Source organism: Narcine bancroftii, chromosome 2 (assembly GCF_036971445.1).
Source record: "Narcine bancroftii isolate sNarBan1 chromosome 2, sNarBan1.hap1, whole genome shotgun sequence".
NCBI classification, from domain to species: Eukaryota; Metazoa; Chordata; class Chondrichthyes; order Torpediniformes; family Narcinidae; genus Narcine; species Narcine bancroftii.
This window is the reverse complement of record NC_091470.1, coordinates 250,904,244-250,928,973: the sequence shown is the minus strand read 5'-3', so window position 1 is coordinate 250,928,973 and position 24,730 is coordinate 250,904,244. Positions and strand designations below refer to the sequence as shown.

Below are 24,730 nucleotides of genomic sequence, written 5' to 3'. Positions count from 1 at the left end.
GGTTGGTCCCCACTGGCTATGAGCAGCATGTACAGGAGAAGAAAGGAGGTTGGTCCCCACTGGCTATGAGCAGCATGTACAGGAGAAGAAAGGAGGTTGGTCCCCACTGGCTATGAGCAGCATGTACAGGAGAAGAAAGGAGGTTGGTCCCCACTGGGCATGAGCAGCATGTACAGGAGAAGAAAGGAGGTTGGTCCCCACTGGGCATGAGCAGCATGTACAGGAGAAGAAAGGAGGTTGGTCCCCACTGGCTATGAGCAGCATGTACAGGAGAAGAAAGGAGGTTGGTCCCCACTGGGCATGAGCAGCATGTACAGGAGAAGAAAGGAGGTTGGTCCCCACTGGCTATGAGCAGCATGTACAGGAGAAGAAAGGAGGTTGGTTCCCACTGGCTATGAGCAGCATATACAGGAGAAGAAAGGAGGTTGGTCCCCACTGGCGATGAGCAGCATGTACAGGAGAAGAAAGGAGGTTGGTCCCCACTGGCTATGAGCAGCATGTACAGGAGAAGAAAGGAGGTTGGTCCCCACTGGCTATGAGCAGCATGTACAGGAGAAGAAAGGAGGTTGGTCCCCACTGGCTATGAGCAGCATGTACAGGAGAAGAAAGGAGGTTGGTCCCCACTGGCTATGAGCAGCATGTACAGGAGAAGAAAGGAGGTTGGTCCCCACTGGGCATGAGCAGCATGTACAGGAGAAGAAAGGAGGTTGGTCCCCACTGGGCATGAGCAGCATGTACAGGAGAAGAAAGGAGGTTGGTCCCCACTGGCTATGAGCAGCATGTACAGGAGAAGAAAGGAGGTTGGTCCCCACTGGGCATGAGCAGCATGTACAGGAGAAGAAAGGAGGTTGATCCCCACTGGCTATGAGCAGCATGTACAGGAGAAGAAAGGAGGTTGGTCCCCACTGGGCATGAGCAGCATGTACAGGAGAAGAAAGGAGGTTGGTCCCCAATGGCTATGAGCAGCATGTACAGGAGAAGAAAGGAGGTTGGTCCCCACTGGCTATGAGCAGCATGTACAGGAGAAGAAAGGAGGTTGGTCCCCACTGGCTATGAGCAGCATGTACAGGAGAAGAAAGGAGGTTGGTCCCCACTGGCTATGAGCAGCATGTACAGGAGAAGAAAGGAGGTTGGTCCCCACTGGGCATGAGCAGCATGTACAGGAGAAGAAAGGAGGTTGGTCCCCACTGGGCATGAGCAGCATGTACAGGAGAAGAAAGGAGGTTGGTCCCCACTGGCTATGAGCAGCATGTACAGGAGAAGAAAGGAGGTTGGTCCCCACTGGGCATGAGCAGCATGTACAGGAGAAGAAAGGAGGTTGGTCCCCACTGGCGATGAGCAGCATGTACAGGAGAAGAAAGGAGGTTGGTTCCCACTGGCGATGAGCAGCATATACAGGAGAAGAAAGGAGGTTGGTCCCCACTGGCGATGAGCAGCATGTACAGGAGAAGAAAGGAGGTTGGTCCCCACTGGCTATGAGCAGCATGTACAGGAGAAGAAAGGAGGTTGGTCCCCACTGGCTATGAGCAGCATGTACAGGAGAAGAAAGGAGGTTGGTCCCCACTGTCTATGAGCAGCATGTACAGGAGAAGAAAGGAGGTTGGTCCCCACTGGCTATGAGCAGCAGGAAAATCAACACATAGAATAGAGGGCTGTTGGGATTACTGCTCAAAGGGAATCACAAAGGACCTTCTTATGAATTCTGGAGAATACAGAAAGGCAGTTTACTTTTACACAGCCATGAAAAGGGCACACAGTCCATCTACAATAAAGGTGACGATCAACAAAGCAGTAAGATTTTATCAGCAGTAATGAATACACATACTAAAATAAAAGTCATATTTTATTTTTTTTTAAATTGAGCTTTGCTGAATGTTCATAAGTGATTTCAAAGATCACAAAAGAGTTCGATATATAGCATACGTAACAATTTGTCAGCTGTAAAATGAACGTTTCGATTTTTTGATTCACACTTTGATTTACCTGCAACATTACCCAGCTGTTTCACCTCATTGAACTTCACTCAATATTATTTAAACTGTCAGGTGTTTTAGAACAGTGCAAAAACTTTCTTCATCTAAAAGACAGGACATGAACTACCAGGAATGTCACAAGGTCACAAGATGAAATCAACATTACCTGTCTTATCTGTTAATAAGTACACTAAACGCCCCAGCTCTTCTGGTATTGTGCTTGTCCGGACCACTGTGCCTGGGATGTTATCATCCTTCATGATCATCCAACCATAGGCTGCTTTTCCCATATCAAGGTTTACCCGCAAACTGTGCAAATGAGAATAAATAGAGAAGTTAAAAGGCTAGTAAGCACATACAGTCACTTCAAAGGCTAACAAAACGTTCATTATTGAGAAGGAACTAAATGCAAGAGTAGGGAGGTTATGCCTGTTATGCAGGACATTGGTGAGACAACATCTGAGATGCATGTACAATGTAAGTCACTTCATCTAAGGAAGCAAACAGTTCAGAGAAGATTGATGAGATTAATATATGGATTGAGTCAGTTGACTATTGAGGAAAGGATGGAAAGTCAGACTTATATCTGCTGTAGTTTAGAGGCAGTGGGGGTAACTTGATTAAAGTGTACAAGATTCTAAGAGGCTTTGACAAGTTGGACGTGGAGAATTTAATACCAAGGATCACTGTTTAAAAAAACATAAGGGATTACTCTCAAGACAGATGAGTTACCTCTCTCTATCCTACTCAGAGTATTATGAATCTTTTGAACTCTCTCTTCTGAAAGGATATGAAGGCAGAAGTCGACAAATTCTTGATCAGCAAGGGGTAAAGGATTATTGGAGTTAGGCATGAGTAGGGAATTGAGTTACAATCAGAATGGCAAAGCACTTTCCAAGGGTCAAAGGACCTATGCCTGCTACTAATTAGAATGTTCATACTGTGTAAAGTTAGTACCTACAACCTATGTAAGGTTTATCTCATTTACAATTTCGCCTGTCAACATTATTTACATTTTACTCTTCAGGCACAGTAAATATGGATGACTCTTTTTTTAAAAAAATGAATGCAATTCCACTCATGTCCAAATCATGAGAAACTGGCAGAACTCTGGAACACATGAAAAACAATTAAAATTGATTTTGAAACAAAATGTTAATGCAATTGACAAGCATAAAACAATCTATTAAAGTGATGAAATGAACAAGACACTGAGGAGAACAGAATTTTACATCAAGACTTATGGAATTACAATTTCTATATTCAGTGCCTCATTTGCCAGTTATTATTCTAGTAATTGCTTTATGTCACTTGTTAGCACTGTGAAATTCAAACCATCATAATAAATGAATGACAGGAACAGCACAAGAGGCACAAGTTTCACAGCAGTTTGATTCTTCTGGGACCATAACATCGTTCTACTTCTAATAAAGACCAGTTCTTTTCACAATGACTGCTTGGTATGAATTTTTCAACATTCAACATCAGGGGCTAGGGGCAGCTTTTATTCTCAAAAAATAAAATCTTACCTGATGGGAATAATATAGGAAAATAATAGGATGAACCGGAATAGGTATCGATACCAAGGACCTACAAATCCTTGCAAAGCCACCATTACAACTGATAGCACAACCAGAGCTAAGAACAGAGCCTTTGTCAGTCGATTTAGCTCCAGATCCAGTAAACCAACCTGCAAGAAATTAAAATAAGATTTGCTAAATTAAAATGATAATTAACTCCAGAAATTGAAATTACTGTGTGACCCCACCCCCCGCAACGTGACTGGAAAATGATTCATATCACAATTCTGTGGATCATGGCCATGTCATCTGCACTTGCATCAAGAAGTGAGAATTGACAAAAAAAAATTCACATTCATTTTGTAAGTGTGAATTTTAATTCTGTGTCCCAGATTTTTTGATGGTAATCTATGAATTCCATCAGGGTGGATTCCATTTACTGAAACTGCTTTAACAGTCTGTATTCCTTTTTGTAAAAAGGTTTCATAATTTTAAATTGCACAATGCATTTTTCAACTTAACTCAATTTTAAAATATTAAAATTTCTCAACTACAATGACGTCTGTCGTCACTTTCTATCATTTGTATTTCGCATCTCAGGGATGTATAATATGCACAGTAAGACCTATTAAATCTTTTTTTTTTGGAATGCAAACTAAATAAAACCATACATGTTTACAGTAATATAGCATGATAGATAATAGTGAGATGAAGGGAATCATTAGGGCAGGAAAGAATGGATGTGGAGATGATGTTTTCCATAGTGACGCAAACTTTTAGAAATGAGATGAGGAGAAATTCTTCAGCCAGAGGATGGTGAATCTGTGGAATTCTTTGCCACACAAAGCTGTGGAAATCAAGTCCTTGGGTACATTTAAAGTGAAGATCAATAGATTCTTGTTTCATAAGAGTGTCAAAGATTATGGAGGGTGGGGATGGGAGCAGGAGAATGGAGTTAAGAGAAAAAATACATAGCCATGATTCGACTGGTGGAACAGATACGATAGACTGAATGGCCTCATTCTGTTCCTATGTCACAGTCTTATTAATGCAATGAGTAGAACCCAAGGCATACATTTAGATAACAACAGCAAGGAATGGCATAGAAATGAGATATGGAGATGACTAGACGTGGGTTCTTTTGAAGACAATGGAAATAATTATATAAGAGGAGAAAGATAATCCTTTGGAGAAGGTTCTCTAGCTGGAATACAAAAGGTCACAGTGAAACTGGGCAAGGATAGATCATAGGATCAAGGAAGAGAATGGCAAAGTATAATGAGGACACCAGAAAATCAAAAAGAATGAAATGGATGCAGGGATGGGTTAGTTTTGCAAAACGATGGTGTGAGAAGAGAAATTATATACGTGTGTATGTATACTTCCAAGTAAGTAATTCTTTCCGTTGTACAGTGGAATAAAAAAGATTGTTTCTAAATTATTCAATCACATTTATAACTGTATTCAATGTTTTAGTAATAACAGTTAATCAGATCTAAAAATTCTAAAGGCCTTCACTTTTCCTACTTTCTCTATAGTTTTAGAACTGGCATCGCAGTCAAGAAAGCCAGTGGGAGAAGAAAGCACTGCCAGTTCTCTCAAAACACTTTCCTGTAGTCTTTTTTAAAAACCTATACCATTGTATAATGAGAAATAAACACTAAAACACAAATGCTTCCTTTAATTACAGGAAGAATCACAAAATTACATTGAGACATTATTGAAGAATTCAAACATTCTAATGGCTTGCCTTTTTCTTCCCCTGAGAACTAAGGTTCTGTAGACGACAGCAAACTGATTTATCAGCTGCACTCAAAGTAACACAACTGAGGCAAATATCTTGCAATTTCCACAACTTCCACTAATACGTGGTTTCTGGTTGAATTATCAAGAAAAATGGGTTTTTGGATTAAAAAGAAAAATTAAGCTGGAAAAGCAGAGCACGTTTCAAAGACCAGATCCCTTTGCGTTCACAATGGCAGTCTAAGTTTCAGGCCTCACTGCGGATCAGATGAAGTCATTATTCATTCAGTCAAGGAAAAAAAGACTCAATTACCTCAACCTAAAGATGCTATCAATGAATGCAAAGTGCATATTTTGCTCTATTCATCTAAATCCCATTAAAAGTGAAAGGAATGATTTAATCTGGCCGTCTAAAGTTGGCTTTTTTTTGTAATAAAATAAAGAATCACTGTCTTATAATATGCATAACTACTGACTGAGACTGCATCATAACAGCAGTAAAATCTGTGAAACTCTATACAGAAAATTAAGCAAAGAATACTACTGTTCCCTAGGAAAAGTCACGGCTTCAATGAACTGCCATCTCATCAATATGGTAAGTTCTGCTTGGTTACAACAAAGAAAAACAATTCTTCTTAACTAGATGTGTTGCATAACATTTTCCCTTTCCCGCACAGTGTAACCATCACTTTCAATCGACAGGCTACAAAAACATCTGATTTGTAATTGGTTCATCAAAAGCAAGAAAGAATTGAAGACAAAAAGTAAATGGAGGCTTCCATGACAAGCCGTACTCATGTCAGCACTTAATTAATGGGCAACAATGATAATCTGACAAAAATACAGTAAAACACCATATTAAATAAAATAAAAACAGAATTGCCTGTAAACAAAATGTACTTTATTCACAATAATTCATGTTAATGTATTACTAATTAGACTGGAACAATGCTGGCTACCATTTCCTGAAATGCCGACTGTAATCAGATACACTGTAGTGCATGAGAAACACAAAGTTAAAGAGACATTGCACTGCATTAACTTTTTGTTCAGTTTCCGTCTGACATTTAACATTTGGGTGAGCAGTCAAAATCCTGAGAGCACTGTTTATTGGAGGAAAATTGGACATTTTATTCTGCTTTAGCATTAATTTTTTATGCCAGAAGGAAACAGAATTTCAAAGTTAGAATCAAAATTAATTCTGAGCTGAAAGTTGCTAACTTAACCACTCTCAATCACTTGCAATTCAAGCAATCGAGTCTCGTCTGTGTTTTTTAAACGAAGCATGCAGTAATTTGCATTGGAAGAGGATAATGTTCAGTACGCATACACATTATTTCACCTGCCACTCTCCAGGGTTTCCTCAAAGTCCAGGAATTATCATTCTAAATCTTGATCTTTACCGAGCAATATACCTTTTTTAGTCATTTATTTAAAAGAGGAGGATAAAACTCTAAAAGACACTGAAGCATGGAGTTAGAACATTAGGTGAGACAGTCTATTCAATGTCTGGAAATGGGTACAGCTGAATAAAAAGAAATGGATGGAATGGAAGGTTATCAGCAATACTGCTTGTAATTCAAGGTTGAGCAATATCAATGCAATCCAAATCTTTGACAAAATAGTCATTGTTCGAAACTGCAAAAAAAAAGGGTCCATTCCAATATAACAATGACTATGGCTTTGGTGTTCAAAGCTTTTTTTTTGTTTATGAAATCTATTAGAAGTAATTAAATACTCTACTATTTACTCCACGTTTTGAAAGACCAAACATCCTTTTGGGGGTAGCTTTAACCAAATGTCAGACAGGAGAAGGCCTCCAGGATCAACTAGAATACCATTGTTACAATCTATCCAATATTTTATTTTTCAACTTCAATAGACTGGGATGTAAAACCAGCAATGTACTCAATTCCATCAGTTTTCTGAGTTCAGAATGAAACTGGCCCCTTTATCTTTTGCACTAGACTAGAGTAGCTACTGCAGGCAAATCTCTGAAAGTAAAATGGGCGCTGGGAGTAAATGTCTATATATGTCGTACTAACGTAGAACCATAGAACAATACAGCACAGAAAACAGGCCATTCAGCCCTTCTGTCTGTGCCCAAATATTATTCTGCTCGTCCCATTGACTTAAACCTAGTCCATAACCCTCCAGACCTCTCCCACCCGTGTATCTAACCAATTTATTCTTAAAACTTAAGAGTGAGTACCCACTCTTAATGACTAATGGCAGCTCGTTCCACACTCCCACCACTCTCTAAATGAATAAGTTCCCCCTAAACCTTTCCCCTATGATCCAAAAGCCATGTTCTCTCATTTTTATCTCTCTTAATCTAAGTGGAAAGAGCCTACTCACATTAATTCTGTCTATATCCCTCAATCTTATAAACCTCAGTGAAATCTCCAAGGAATAAAGTCCTAACCTGTTTAATCTTTCCCTGTAACTCAACTCCTGAAGACCCAGCAAATCTTCTCTGCATTCTTTCAATCTTACTGATATCCTTCCTGTAGTTAGGCAACCTGAACTGCACACAATTTTTATACATCCTCACCATAACATTCCAACTCCTGTACTCTATACGTTGATTTATGAAGACCATGATGCCAAAGCTTTCTTTACAGCCCTGCCTACCTGTGGCACCACTTTCAGGAAATTATGTATCCCTTTGTTCCTCTGCACTCCTCAGTGCCCTACCATTTACTGTATATGTCCTACCTTGGTTTGCAGTGCTGGATTAACCTAGTAGCAAAAGCTATAGGCCCCACATTTTCAAGGCCCCTGCGTTAAATACTTGCAAGCTATCAATTCAAGTACGAGTCCAAGGCATCCTGCGTCACGAATTGCGTCACAGAGGCCTATCTCAACTTGGCGCTGGGCCACAAGAAGCCATGCGAGCTCACTGTGAAGTCTGTGTGTAGTAAGTGCTTGCTGCTCCTCTGATTGATAGCTCACTTTACCCTTGCTGGGCGACTGACGCCCAGTAACTTGACAGCTTGCCCTAACCAAGGCGTGTGCGCGCTGACATCACAGTGCCTGAGAGCATCACTGAGCGCCATTCCCTCAGCAACGAGTCAGTCCATGGAGGAAGCTGCAGCCTGGGCTCAGGGATGGAGGTTAGACTTGCCCTGGGTGGAGCAGGAGAGGCTGGGGTGGGGGTTGAGTCCTGAGCGCTCAGTGCCTGGAGAACAGACCTGGCCTCCATTGAAGTCACATTGCCCTGAGGTGGAGGTGTGGCGGAGTGTGAATGTGTCCTTGGGGAGGAGGCTGAGCAGCATCAAGATCCAGACGAAGTCAGGCCGGGGCCTCGTCCCCCCACAGTCGGACTGGTGAGGGCAGGGACCGCACCTCCTGTCACATGGAGCCAATCAAGGAGAAGTGTCCCTGACAATGCCATGGGCAGCCAGTGTGTCCGGCTGCAGCCCCTGGCTGCACGGATGAGTTGGACTGACAGAGGGAGGGCGTGGCGGACAGAAGGCAGACAGGGCTAGTGTGAGAGCGCGGGTGGTGGACGGAAAAGACAACAGCAGTCATGGCACCCGCTCCTCCCCCTCATCCGCTCACTGAGTGATTTCTCGAACGGCAGTTTGTTCCCCCACCCGCGGTTACCCAAATGCCCTCCCTCCATTAGATCTCTTCTGGCACCAACTCTTCTATGAAAGTAAAAAATTTATGTGGTTTAATATTTGTGTATTTTTTATTAATTTAGGTCCCTTTATAACACATGCTACAGATCTCACACTTAATCCGGCTCTGTTGGTTTGTCCTTCTAAAATCCAACACCTCATACTTGTCTGCATTAAGTTCCTTCTGCCATTTTCTGGCCTATTTTTCCAGCAGGTCCAGAACTTGAAGTATAAAGGACAATATTTCTTAAATATATTTAACTTCAACCACAGTGTCTGCAGACTTTAGTGTTTTAATTCATATTTCTTAAATAACTGGTTTGTTAACTGTAAAATAATATTCATTGCTGCATCATACTTTTATAAAGATTCTTACCTAAAAAATAACAATTCCCCCACGCACCTTCAAGCTACCAACAGTCAACAACAAAATGTCTTCATTTTATTGAAATCTGCATACATCTTCAAATAAATGTAATCTGAGTAAATGATTTATATTATTATCTGGTTAGGGAAGGCATTAGACAAAAGACATGATCTTACTTGCTGTATATACATTTTCCAGTGCCACATTATTATGTGCAGATTTTGTTGGCTATTTTAACCCTTGTCAAAGAACTGCCACATAATGCACTCAAACCTGATCTAAAGCACCGAGTTTTCTCTCTCTCTCTGCTGGAAAATTAATTCAAAGTTATTTATTGGACTACTCAGTTCAATATATCAAAAAGTATCAGATGTGTAGATTTCTTAATTGTGTTACTCAGGGATAAAATACTGAAATGAATTCAAGGGTTATGCTTTATGCAACATAAAAATAATGGAGCATACAAATAATTTGAGATAAAAAGAAATAAATCAACAATTGATCCATGAAGTGTAAAAATATTGCACCTGGTATGTCTGTAATTGGTGCAAAGCTACTGTGCAGAAGTCGATATAACTGTAATTGATGATTGGCAATTCTGAACTGGAGAAGAGTCATAACAACTTGACATTTTTAGCTGACCCCATAACTTTTCTTCACTGATCTATAACTAGTCTACAGTTGTAGACTGATCACAGCAATTAAATAGCACAATACATTATGGACTTTATGTTCACATTGCACACTTACTTTATACCTCTTATTCTGTAAATTTACTTTATCAAGTGAATTATGCAACAATTTTAAAATCCTAAAAATGAAGAACTTACCCCAGATATTATTAAAGGATGAACTTCCTGCGTTTTACTTAACATTAATACTTTATTTCAACTCATTTAAGGAAATAGTGAAGCAGAAAACAAGATATTATTCCAGTTATAAGCCAGCTTCATTTTAACTTTGTGGTGTTATTTTGGTGTCTGTTTCTCTTGCTCTTGTGAAACAGTTGATGATCAATTTCATACTTAATGGCTTGTAAGAAATCCTAACATTTGGACTTATGGGAAAAGTTGCAGATTGACAGATAAAGTAAAAAGGTCTGTATTAATTTCCAAATAAAGAAATGCACAGAGTGGTATTTCACTATGATTATACTCCAAAGTACCAATTACTACACATCAGAAACTATAGCGGGTGACACTCTACAATAAAGGGAATAATTTCCAGTTGGAGAGACAGAAACTGCTAATATGCAGGGTTCGAGTCTACAAGAATCTCTGCAAAAGGAAGTAGCTAATAAGGTTTAATGATGCATGTCAGGAAGCCACAGTATGTAGGGAAACACAGCTGGCTTCATTTTGTAAACTCTTCTGAATACACATCTTTCCAGTCCTCGATTGTCAGCTGTGCAAGTGCCACTGGGGACAATTTAAATCATAAATCAGGATAGTCCTCTGTTTCTTGAAATTAGAGTCAATGTATATTAATACAACACTGTCCCCAAGTCATGGCCCTTTCTGAATCTTAACGGGCGATTTTCAAAATAGTGCAAAGGCAATGCTTGTTTATTAAAAGAATGCTTTTTTTTTAAAAAAAAACACAAAACTTGCTTCCTTTTAATGATCCTTAACTCAGGAGTTTTGGAGAAAACTAAGAATTGACCTGTACCTTATGCAGCTGAGATTTTATATTTTAATCTCGTGTTTTGAACTTATTTTAAAAGAAATTACTTCATGTAAACACGCTGACAAATTACTCATTTTAGTAACCAACACAATATCAAAGTATTGTTTAGCATGCAATGTGCAGGTGACAGTAATTAGCAGCAGATGACAGAAGTAGCCTGAATTCATGCCAGATGGTGGCTAAGGGTCAATGAAAAGCAGAAAAGCACCACAAGGAAACTGTTGTAACATAAAATAACTATCAAACTTCCAAGCACTCAAAAACAAATTAGTTATACTATCACAGGAAGAAACCAACAAGGCTATAACATTAAATTGAAATAAATTCACACAACTGCACCACTTTACACAAATCAGTTTAAATAATTTAATTACAAGTCTGAAATACTTAAATCCTGAAGGAAAGCAAAGCACTGTCAGAAATACACATGGCTATTGACATTAAGCCATATTGCTCATTTTTTTTTAAATGACGCCACAGCATTTTATATGCAGAATTTTAATGCACGTACATTCTTGCTGAATGACCATTGAATCAAAGTTGATCATTCCAAAATGAAAAATCATGTCATTCACAGGCTTTAAACTTAATTTTTTTTGTGAGAACTGTAAGGATTTTCAAGAAATTACACAAAATAAGTGAGAAACTCAACATATAATGTAACAACATACTCTAAATTTAAAAGTATGGAAATCCAATAAGCCAGCCAACTGCAAACTAACACTAGTTTTTTTTTAATTTTCATGAGCCACTTTCTCCTACCCTCCAAGGCTTTTTACACTTAATTCTTTTAAGCTTTGTGCATAATAGTTGTTGATACTCAACACGGTGCATTTTTCCTCAAATGAGGTTGGTTCACGAACAAGGGAAAATTGCCAAGAGTACATTATGGAAAAGGGTATCTCGGCAATATATCAGATTTTAACTTGAAACAAAAATCCTTAGCAGGGGCCTGCCAATGGTTCCCAGACAATATGCATTACCTACTGCAATACTAAAATATTTAGATTTGGAAAGTACTGTATAATACCACTGGGTCTGTAATTAATTAACAGTAAACATGGATTGGAAAACCACCAGTGACCTTGGCAGCCTCAAATAATCTTTGACCTTTGGATTATCGAATCAAAAATCAGCCAAAGGGACTGAAATGAAAACAAGAATCTCTCATTTATGATTTGTGACTATTTGTGACTATGTAACCTTCAAAAAGAGTGAGGTAGTCACGTCTACAGACACAATTTGTTTGCAAATGAATGCCACAACTAGAATAGAACCAGAAACAGTATGTTTGGTCATACAACTGGGGAATTGCGATTTTCATTGTTGGTTTTAATCTCCATTCTCGAGTAGCAATTTGGAATTAAGTCACATACGATAACATTTTAGTCATGCAAATTATCATTGCTTAGCTCAGGCATTTGCATGTAAAGTGACTTACTCATGCAATCAGTAGTCCCACTGCCCGTATAATAATTGTTAAATTACAGACAAATGAAAAAAAGTATGGCACTGGTGGAATTCAGCTGAAATTCTGAAAATATTCAACAAATATTACACTGAAATGCATGATAAATGGAAGCAAATAAACTGCATTACCAAAGGTACTGTAATTCAAATTGAATTATTCAATGCAGAGAGGTTCTTGACATCTCAATTGACATTTAATCGAAAAATAAAGCTGAAGCTTCATACAATGCTTAGGACCCTCAAGATGAAACAGTGATCATCTCACCTCCAGATTTCTATTTTGCTTTGCAGTATTTCTACCTGAATGACCACTGGTCTGGATGGCTGATAAACAGCATTCTAGAATATTGGCATCACCCAAGACATCGCTGAACCACCCACTCTCCTAAATGTTCATCTTATTCAATGCCATTGCAGAGTGATGGTAATGTATACCATCTACATCTAGGGCAGCATAGTTAGCAGAATGCAATTACAATGCCAACGTCCCAGGTTTGAAGCTAACACTCACTACAAGGAGTTTGTATGCTCTCTCATATCTGTATAGGTTTCCTCTGGGGACTCCTATTTCCTTCCACGATTTAAAAACATGAGGATTATAGATGTATTGGTGTATTTGAAAGGCACGGGCTCGAGAGCCTGTTATCATGTTGTAAGTCTAAATTTAAAATTTCCCTGCACTTACTTTGACAACACATCTCGAATTGACAATCTTTACCACCAAAGACAAGGACTTCAGGTGTATGGGGGCATCACTTCCTGCAGTTCCCCATCTTGTCACACACAATACTTGCTTGGAATATATAGCACAGTATATAAAAGGGCTGGAGAAACTCAAGCAACTCAGGCAGTTTATATCAAAAATAAAAAGCAGTTGAAACTTCAAGCTTTTTCATTATTAATGGGTCAAAATCCCAGAAATTCCAATCCAACAGCATTTTACAGAGTGCAGCAGTCACAAGGGCAATAAATTGATAGTTGAGAAATAGATGCTAGTTTTTTCCAATCATATCTTCAAAATGAATACATTTAAAGAAAAAATATGCACCATTCTCAGCTCAGCAGCCAGCTTAGCTCCTGGTTAGAATACACCAATTCTATTCTCAAATTATAGAATACACCAATTCTATTCTCAAATTATAGAATACACCAATTCTATTCTCAAATTATAGAATACACCAATTCTATTCTCAAATTATAGAATACACCAATTCTATTCTCAAATTATAGAATACACCAATTCTATTCTCAAATTATAGAATACACCAATTCTATTCTCAAATTATAGAATACACCAATTCTATTCTCAAATTATAGAATACACCAATTCTATTCTCAAATTATAGAATACATCAATTCTATTCTCAAATTATAGAATACACCAATTCTATTCTATTCTCAAATTATAGAATTAAAGAATACACCAATTCTATTCTCTAATTATAAAATACACCAATTCTATTCTATTCTCAAATTATAGAATTATAGAATACACCAATTCTATTCTCTAATTATTCTCAAATTAACCACTAGCTTAACTTCACTCAGTTATAATTTTAACGGGAACTAAGCAAAGAAGGAAAGTGTGCAAACATTCCTGCCATTGTACAATGGTGATTCAACGATGAGAAAAAACCTGAAAAATATTACCTTTAAACTGCAAGATCATTGTGAAACCGTACGCCACGGTCAACAAATCCATTTCCTTTTACAATAGTCAGCACATCTAAACATATCAAATATTCCGCAGCATTTATTGCTTGAAACCTATTTACAATGCAAATTGTGATTGAAGTTTATTCAGCATTGCATTTTCTATCCTTTTTATCAGTGACTTGACTGCACAGTTAAAGATCAAGTTTCACAATTCTAGTCACTTTTCAGTTTCATTTATTTTTAGAGTAGCCACACCACCACCTGTAAAGTGTACTTGCTAGTTTGATAAATCTGCAGGTAATTGGATGTGTATTTTTTAAATATACAAATTGCTTTAGTACATGTAATTTGGGTGGTGGGCTGTTATAACTTTTGGTTTAGTCATTTGAAAAAGATTTGAAAGAATGATTTGAAACAATGCATTCTGGTGGATGCAGCATAACTACAAAAGACAATATTTTAAAGTCTTATTTCAAATTAGGAAAACTCAAAAATGATGCTCACTAAATTTCTTGAAACTATGGAGGGGAGGTGTGAGAAGGGGAGATACAAGAAGGTCAGAGAGTTTTGAATAATCTGGAAGTCATTTTGTTGCATTATATTAATGACCATTTGAATTATCCTACAGTATTTCTAATTAACACAAATTGGTCATGTACCAGATCAATAAGATCATTACTAACTTTTAATCTGTAAATTATAATTGATGATATCCAAATAGAAATTGATGGCGAATTCCAAATGATTCCAAATGTTCCTAAAATTTTCCCCAATTGTTTTATTTAAATAAAGTGGGCATTTGATCCATTGATTGCAAATGGATAATCGAGTCTTTTCACCCTGAACACATACGGTTGATAACTTTAACCTGATGCAACAGTATCATTAGGAGTCCAGAAATGAATGTACAGCCGGAAAATTTAGCAAAAACTGAATTATACACTGGGGCTTGGCCCACAAGAGTGATCTAAATTTGCAGGATTCAGCAATGATTGAATACCTTCTCACTGAATTAGTTGAAACTATGTAAAACCCTCAAGTTCCTTGGACAACTAATGATACACGAGTATAATTTGAATTTTGAGAAATCATTTTGATTACGATTAAAACATCAAAATAAAACATCCTTTTTCAGTTATCAAAATGATAATGAAAACCAAAGTAGTACAAATAGCCATTATGAATTTCACAAAGCATCTTGCTTTCAAAATCAACAGCCCTCATTGATAATCAAAGTCAACATTACATTTGGCAAAATTAAAAGAAATAATTTCTTGAGGAAAGATAGACTTGACGTAACTGCAGGCAAGCACAGTAAAACTAAAAATGCAGAATTTGCATCTTGATGTAGATATGAAAGCCTTAATTACTGGATACATCTGCTCGATGCTGGCATTAACAGTGGTATATAATCCAGGAATCAGGCTGTCTGTTTTCATACCAGTTTTGTTATTATCTTTACATTAGCATTATTTACTGGATTAACTTTATACCAATCTGTTTCTACGGCCCAGAATTTGCAATGAACAACAGTGAGGCTAATCAGCGCTCACAGTTATAATGGAGAGAATCTGCCAGCAACTTCTGGAGTACGCACATCCAGAATTGCTGCCATGATTTCCTGCTCCTCCACAGGGTGCGCTATTGCACAGCCTTCACCAGTGTAATCTACATAAATCAGGGAACTGAGGGAAACTTCAGGTGCTTAAAATTATTCCTATAGAATTATTGTACAATGGCAACTGTGCCTTTAATTGGCTTGCAGAGTCTTAATTAACACTTAACTTTGGCCCTGAATATTAATTGCACGAACAGGTAGTTAAGTCCTTATAATTTGTTTCAAAGGTTCATGCAATTTTTTTTTAAATGAGTATTTTCAGTAAGTTGATTAATATTTCAGCCATAGGTATGCATTAAATTTTTATTTTGCTTGCTTACTTTGTCACCTGATCATTTGCTAGTGTTTGGTTGCTTGAGCTCTTCAATGGTTTCAATTGATGGACGTCGCTGGAAGATGGGGAAACCATCAAGTAGAGCTGTATCCACTGTATCTCTGTACATGATAATAAATCTAAACCTGTAGTCAGATTTCCAAAGCTGATGCATCAGAATCAAATCATAGAGATCAATGAAGGTTGGCAATGAACAGTATTAATTAAGCGCTTACTGAAAAATAATGGCCTTTATCATTTCTAAATGATGTGACGCCTGCTGATGGAAGGTGCCACTAAATAATTTCATGGTTCTTTATCAACTGAAAATAGATTATCCATTTTGAAAATTTAGAAAATGGGCAGTGGTGTACCACTACACAGCTCAATGATAATGGAAATCCAAGAGTGAGTAAGGTTATAAAGAGGAGTCAGGACATTTTGTAAAGAGAAAATGTTTACTAGAAAACAAGAATCTCTAAAATCTGTCTCCAGTTGGCCAGCCCTACATATTCTTCCACTGTTCTCTATATTGATCATACTCCTGGCTACAGTTTTGCATTGGGAATATAAGGATTTAACAAAAAGAAGGAATAGCAATAATAATCCAAGTCAGAACAGCACAAATCTCAGATTGAACTCTGGTAGTGATGGTGCCCTCTTCATCATGTTTCTATTGGTGAAGGTTAGAGAAGCTAGGAGGCACTAATGATGTGCCTTTTAAGTTGTCAGTTGCAACTTATGGATATATTGCTGGTGGAGGGAAAATACTTAGTCTGGTGTCAACAACAGAGACTGTTCTATTTAGGATTGGTCGAAGCATTAAATCTCAAATCACACTCCTTCAAGAGAGAGGAAGAATAACTTTTATTTATCAATGGGTACCAATTACAGCTCACTCAACTTAAACTCTGTTCTTGGAGTCATCTTGTGATATACCTGGTCCTGTTCAGCTTTATAATAATGTGGAACCTCTAATGTTGTTAATGGGGCTTCAAAAAGTCAAGGAAAGAGAATTCTTGTTTCTATTAACGAAAGTGCACACTGCCTACACAAGTATTTTACTGCCATCAGTCAACCAAACCCATATGCTGCCCCAGATCTTCATGCACATTCATCTGGGCAAAATACTCAGAGCATGTTGATGGAGACACTGCTAACAATCTTCTGAAGCAATTCACCTCCTACATCAAAAGATAATAAAATAATTCAACTTACAAATTTACTTGTGATTCCATTTTGGCCAAGATTTTCTGATTCCAAATTCAACTGAAAGCAATGCTCATGTCAATTATTTTTTTCCCCTACTTGTTACTTAGCTTCTCTCCTTCATCAAGGATGTAACTAGGTCTGAAATTGAAATTCTAGAGCAACATAATTACAGTACCAGTGATCAAGTTATTGGTCACCTGATGCTAACGGCACTAGGATTTTCTTATTACTGAAGTTTGAGAGGAAGAGATAGGAAGTAATCGGATTGCCTTTTCTTGTGCTATGACTATAAGATAGACAAATCAATATAGCTTTATTACAACGACCTAGTGAGATCACTGTTTGAATCTCTTGTGTATGCTGTCAACTATTTCCTGGATTCTGTCAGAGCCCATGGCTTTCAACCAGTGCACCCAGTTACTCCATGCATAAGAGACTTCAATGAGCTTTCATCTCCCCATCTTTATAACTCCCTTGCTGCTAAATCATGTCAGTTATTGGACACATTATCTTCACAAGCTAACTTCCAGCTCAGTGCATACGTTGGCCTTCTGAACAGCAACCTACTGGGTAGCAAAAACAATTTGCTAGCAAAACTCAGTGGGTCAAGCAGCATTGGTGGGATGGAATAGTGTTTGAAGTGGAAACGCCCCCATCATTTCTTTCCCTCAGACTCCGCCAGATGCTGCTTGGCCCACTGAGTTCCTCCAGCAGATTACTTTTGTCCCAATGACCAGCTTCTGCAGTCTCCTGTGTGTCTCAAACCGAACACAGGTGGATGGGTAGGATTCAGCAACAAAGGCTTGGCAGCAATGCCATAGTGCTCTACTATATCACCTGTCAACATATTTGAGAGAGTAGTTAATTTTAATCAGAGTCCATCAAATCTATAGCAATTTATCACTTGAATTTTCAATTTTTTTAATTCATTCACTAAGTCAATGAGATAATGACATTTTTTTTTAATGAAATTTGTTGGCAGTTCCAAATGAACATGGAACATTAAACATCATTGTAATCAATGTAACCTTTCTCAAAATAAATACATTTCAATCATAATTTGTTGAGAGATCTACTTTTAAAATTTGTGTTGAGCATCCATTTTGAAACAATAAAATTGAGTTACTTTTTCTAATGGACACAAGATAATAAAATCCCACAGGAGACAGTCAGGATTTGTTAAGTTTCCATTGTTGATTTCTTAACACAGCAACACAAAATGTAAATGACAATTTTTATGAACCCTAACCTCGTATTGAAATAGTTCCTACAGGTCTGATCAAAACACATTCTAAAATATAAAATGAATTTTCAATAAAATTGATACCATCTTAAAAAACAAGTAAACATGCACATCCAATCCATAAATAGGATTAGCCAGCTGCTAGTGAAATGTCACATAGCATACCTAAAAATGCATCTATCCCTGTTGGTTAATTAGGGTCTGAAATTGACCTTTATCTCTGGTATATCCAACTTGAACACCAGGAGGTTTATAAAATTCCTGTATAATTACTATTTTAAGGAGAAACCAGAATCTCAAAAATAAAAACCAACAAACTTAGTTTACCTCAAACGTGCATAGATACCTCATTTCATCGGATGAGATTAAACAATGCATCAAATCTCTCTACACAAGTTCTATTATTTTGCATTTAGCTGTTTAGGGTACTGGCGGTCTTTTCAGTTTACATACTAATATATCATGCACATATTCTAAATTCAGCAAACTACTAACTAATTCTACTCTTCCACACAAAAGTAAAATGTGAATTACACATTGCAAAGGTGCTTCCAAAAGTTGAGTTTACTGCCTTTATGTTTTTTTTTAATTCATAACTTTGACAGGGCATTCATATTGTCTTCGAATTTCTGTTAAATCATACCCAACTGTCTATCTTTCCCTTATTCCTCCGTTTCCCTTCTAGCTCTGCATCTATTCCCTTCCTTCTCCTATCAGAGAGCTTGTTTTAAATCTGTCTGCCCTCTCCTATAACTTCTCAACTTCCTTCTTTTCTGGCCTCCATCTATTGCCTCTTACCTGTCATCCTGTGCTCCTCCCCCACCTCTTTAGTCAGGCATTTGCCAGATTTTTGTCGCTCCTGAAGAAGCGCTCAGGCCAACTATTTTTTTTAATTTTCTATAGATGTTGCAAGACCCTGCTGAATTTTTCCACAACTTTTATGGTCTGCACTGCTAACTTGAATTGTTTTGATACAAAACCTGGCACACAAGTTGGTAAGGTTTAAGCACTGAGCACTTCAAAAGTGCGAGCCTAACTCAACCTTGTCTCTTGGAAACTTTAATTTTTTTGGTAGCAAAGTCTTTACTTCATTAGGACAACTTCCCTTCTTTCTCTAAGAAGTAACATCAAGAGAGCATTTTTTAAGTGCCATTGTTACAATTTGCATTTCTTCCACTAAATGAGCAAAAATTATCATTTGAATTTGATGCAATGGCATTGAGTTATGGCCTTGTGCACTCCAGGTATCAGCAAAAATCAAATGTTGGAATTTTATTTCAAAAATGTGTTAGATTGAAATGCCACCTGCACTTTGGGAAAGTAATTTAAGTGAGAAAAGACTGATGATCAACAGTCCTTGCAGACATGATGCACCTGCCTTGAGAGTGATGCAAACAAGAAATATTTGAGAAAGATGCAAAAAAAACTTCAATGTGGGGGGATAAAAACAAACTGCTGGAGGAACACAGTAGGTCAGCCAGCATCCATGGAAGGAAACAACTCTGTGATTTTTTTGGTCTTAAAATGCAGTGAATGGAAACTACCATAACTATCATTAGTATTAAAAAAAAACAATGTATTCTTATAAACTAAGTCGAGTGAATGCATTGAAGAGGGAACTCTGAACCTTGGCATCCGTTCATTGCTACAAGCAGACACCAAAATTGCTCTGATAAATGTAGCAATGAACTTTTTTTTTTAACGATCATATTTTAGATTTGTAATGAATGTCATTTTTCTTTGAAGGACTAAAAATTAAGAAATATTCTTAATATTTAAGTGAAGGCATTCAGGTAGTCACACATCAGGAAAGAACACAATAACAACATATTTGGAAGATAATTTTAGAATTCAGTATTTTAAAAGACTAACAGTTATATTTCTTCGTGCAGTTAATGTTATTGTATGGTAAATAAAGTCCAAGATTCTTTTACTGTTGTGTAATAAATCTGATGTAATATTACTTGAAATTGCATTTAGTCTGGCATAAGGCAGCCATCAGCGGAAATTGCCTGGTGCCCCTGACAGTCAGAGAAAGAGAAGCAAAAGAGAGTCCCTCCAGAGTCATTGAGTGTCCTTGAATTCGCCTCCAGTGCTCCAGTAGCCTCTGCATCCGCATACACTTCAGAATCAGAATTTAGTCAAGAAATTGTTATTTTGCCATAGCATCACAGTGCAAACATTCATATAAACCTCCTTACCAAAAAAAAGTGCACGAAAAGTCAAAGTAAGGCTGTGTCTTTTCAGTTCACACCATTGAGAACTCAAGGTCCAGATTCAAACCTACGAGACTATCAGGAAGCCTTCAGCGCGTCAGAGGCCCCTTGGGAGCCGCTCCCATACATGGCACCCCCTCACATACTAGTTTTGAGATCTGGTACCACTTCAGGCAGTTTGAGCCAGATTCCATCCGTCTGCAGCCTGTTGTGAGTCCCTTGACCAGAAATCACCAGCGGCTCCAGCCTGCATGTGTTCCTCGCCTCAAGTTGCCAACAGCCTGCGTATTCAGCCGCAGAGCCCCTCACTGCTCCGCTACGTAGTCATTGACCCTTGGGTTATCTCCTCTGCTTCTCCTTCTCAAACAAGGGATTTTTCCCCCCATTTCAGGTGCCTTGCAACATCCTCTGCAACCCCTTGAAGCTGCTGCCAGCACAGGACCTGGACCTTTTTTTAAATTAATCAGCCATCAAAACTTCACCCACACTTTAATTCTGATGCAGGGTCTTTACCCAATATGTTAAATGTTTCATTTACTCTTTTCTGCCACCTCCCACAGATGCTGCCTGAACTGTTAAGTTCCTCCAGCTGTTTGATTTTTTTTTACCCAAACTTTAATATTGTATTTCTAGAAATTCAATTTCACTATCATAATTTAATAGAAACAAATACTTGTTTGATCTAAAAGCAACCCTCTGTTAGGGCTAATTGTGGTAAGGACATTATTAAATATTGAGTGGTCAGTATACTTAAATAATAATGCTCACTTTATTCAACCTTTTACATGGTAAAATTGAATGACATTCTATTGTCTTAAAAAGCTTATGTAGGGTTTACCAGAGTAGCATTTTGCTAATTGATGCAAACAGCTTTATTTTCAATGCAGAATAAAATCTAAATATATTTCAGTGCCATTTTTTTGGATTATTTTACCTTCATGACACAATTACACTTGTTAAAAATAATGACCATACCTATCCTTATAATGGAAGGCAATTTTTTTTAAGGGAAATTGATATCATTCAGAGCTAACAATGCTGGTCTGAAGGAAAGCATAATGATACATCCCATTATTATTCATGCAATGACTCACAGCACCTACCTCTGTGTCAGAGACAGTTGAAAGCATCTTTTTATTAGAAAAACAAATCAATATGCTCTTGGGCTTACAATAACTGCTACAGGCAATTTGTATTATCACCCCTTTCACAGGGATTCACGCTTGGAATAACTTATGACAATGAACAGTATGAAATGACTGACTGTCACAATTGACAAGCAGTAGTGCTTTTCTTGACAAGTTTGATCACATGAATTTCCATCGTGCACACTAAATCTTTACTACCAGTAATTAAATACAATTTTTATTGGATGTGGTAAAAATATTATTTCTTTTATAAATAAGCATTCATAAATTATTAGCTACAAATTAAAATGTATGACTATTAAGAAACTTTAACAAAAATGAGAATTTAGATAGATTAAATCAGGCTTTAAATTTCCAAAGTCACCCATTTCACAAAGCTGTGACTTCTCCCCTCAAAAGATGAGTAGAGAATGCGTCATTTTCTATTCAGCAGCAATAGTAACTTTTATTTTGCCTTATAAGTCTGTAAAAGAGCAAATCAGTACCATAAGAAAAAGCAACTTGGAGTAAATGGAAATAATGCAATTTAGTAAATTTAAAATAGAGCATTGTAAAGGCAATGTGAGTATTGAGGACAAAGATCCTTAAAGCCATCAATGCAGCTCTTCACAATTCTTATCCAATTGAAATGCATTTTATAGATTAAGTACACAAACCATTTTGATCAATTATGTTAAGCTAGGTCACTTTTAAATGAATTACATTATTTTTTATGTACCTTGCCTGAAAGCAAAAACCAAAAAAAAACCCAGAAAAACGATAGAATTGCCAGCAGCAATTAAACAAAACAAGAATTTGTGAATTTTCAAATTTGATTCATTCTTGTTCCTCGAAGGTCAATTCCATTTACTCATCAAGAATCTGTTTGGTATTCACGTTATGCTTTAACGTGTTTGACATTGTACTCGATTTGTGAAGTGGTTGCTGTCTCAAGGCAAATTATGCATTTGGAAGCTTGATTTCTGAGCTGCAACAGTTTGTGCAAAAGAAAGATAAAAGTAACAGTAAATGAAACATGTCAAAATAAACAGGAAATTGAGATAGGAAGAAGAAATTGGCTGCCACAGATTTGAGACACTCAAAGACGGCTAATTACATGCAATGGAGAAAAAAAAATCCAACTTTAAAACTACATTCTAACCTACCTTATTTTTAGGATTGGAAGTGTTCATTACACTGCGAGTTTCCTTTCCAGTATATATTACCACTCCAATCACAGTACCTGCACAAAAAAAAGCAGTGATAAACTGATGTTTTGAATCAAAGAGCCACTGCCAATTTTACTCAGGCAAGAAAGATGAATTGACAAAATTATGTATTATGCTACTTCAAGACAAGTTATGCCAAAATAATAGCTCATGCAATATCCATGTCTGCAATCCGCATTCAGAAAACTTGTACTGCAGCTAGATTTTGGAATAGTTCGAAAAAACATATCTGAAAGCTAAAGAAGGTGAAAGGAAATTGAAAAAATGCTGCAATTTGAAGATTAGATAACTCCATTTCTTAATAGGGGCTGACCAATCAATAATCACATCGAGTTCATTGTAATTATTTCAACTTAATTTTTAAGTGATCATTTTTACTCTCATTGTGTTTCCAGTGCCCCTATATAAAAAAACCAGAAGTAACCCACTTTTGAAACCACCCAGAGAATTTTAAAAAAAGATTCAGTGATTCACATTTGGCAGTCAGGAAGTCAAGAAGAATTAGCAAACAAGTCATTAAAGGTACTAAATTACAGTCGAGACAGACCAGCTCACAATGAATGTTGTTAACAATTCAGAATTTCAACCTTTCAACATTAACAAGCCAGGAAAGACACCAGCCTTTCTGACCTTGATTTGCCCTTTGAACACAAAAAGCAATAGCATGGAGGAGACAAACGTGTAAATTATTATGCTACTTACAAATGGGACATAAAAAGATGACAAAAAAATACCGATTTTCTCTTCTCAACCACTGAAAAAAAATATGTCCACACCACAAAAATTGTTTAACTATTCTAATTTGGGCCTTTGAAAAGTATCATAATTTTCTGATGGCAAAGAAAATCTGGAAAAATAGTGCAATCGCCCTGCAAATGTGAAGGTGCCCCTGTGGTTGACTGTTAAGAGTCAAAATCCTGTTTGGACACAAAAGTCACTACACATCGAGGTCAATCTGTGGACCAAGGTCAGGATGGGGAAGAGTGCATAGGGAATTGCTTGGGGAACACCTCAAAACCTTCAGCTTCTATTGCTGCTGCAATGACAATTACAGTGGAGACAGACCACAGATCAATATTGTAGAGGATCACTGACACCAGACTGATGTAAGTGTATGAGGGTCCAATGCACAGCGGAGAACTAAGATGCAATAAATCCAGATGATAAGTGTCCCATTAGTATTTTTATTAGTTGATGCCATTCTGAAAGGTTTATTAATAAGGCATAAGTGGTATATTGATACAAGTTGGTCCCTGCTGGATATTACAAAGCAAACCCCAAGTATAATATGGCAATGTAGATGGAAAATGCATTTGTTTCAACTAATGGCTTGTAATAAACCATTAGTATACTGCTGCTTCCCAAACAGAGTGAAAACTGCCAAATTCCACTATTCCAATTGTTTAAGTGGAGCTCTGCTATGCACACTAGGCCATTAATGTTCCCAAAAAATACTTAAAATCACTCACTTGTGGAAGAAAATGTCCACACGTTAGTGTAAAAATTTCCTACTTATGCAAAACTTGAAGCATTGAAAAGCTGCTTAAACGTGAGCAATTGGATTTCTCAGGTATGCAAAACAGTTTAAGCCATTACAATGTGCCAAGTTAATTTCAAACAACTTATTATTATTAGTGTACTATTATTACGGTATACCATCTTTACTGCATGGGAATTTGGAATAGTGCCATCAGCTGAGTCTCAGAGGAGATTACATTACATTTTGATAAC

The 24,730-nt window shown here is 37.3% G+C and overlaps 1 protein-coding gene across 3 annotated transcripts in view; it reads right to left on the bottom strand.

Moving 5' to 3' along the window:
• Positions 1-24,730, bottom strand: part of atp9b (ATPase phospholipid transporting 9B) — a 346,140-nt gene that overhangs the window by 89,456 nt on the left and 231,954 nt on the right. For all 3 annotated transcript variants that reach the window (XR_011352129.1, XM_069920813.1, XM_069920814.1), the window contains 3 exons: positions 22,937-23,013; positions 3,503-3,663; positions 2,140-2,282 (listed from right to left, as the gene is read on the bottom strand). Coding sequence is in view for 2 of the 3 variants with exons in the window: in XM_069920813.1 (XP_069776914.1) it covers positions 2,140-2,282; positions 3,503-3,663; positions 22,937-23,013 (381 nt within the window). In the remaining variant the exon portion in view is untranslated. The remainder of the gene's footprint in view (positions 1-2,139; positions 2,283-3,502; positions 3,664-22,936; positions 23,014-24,730) is intronic.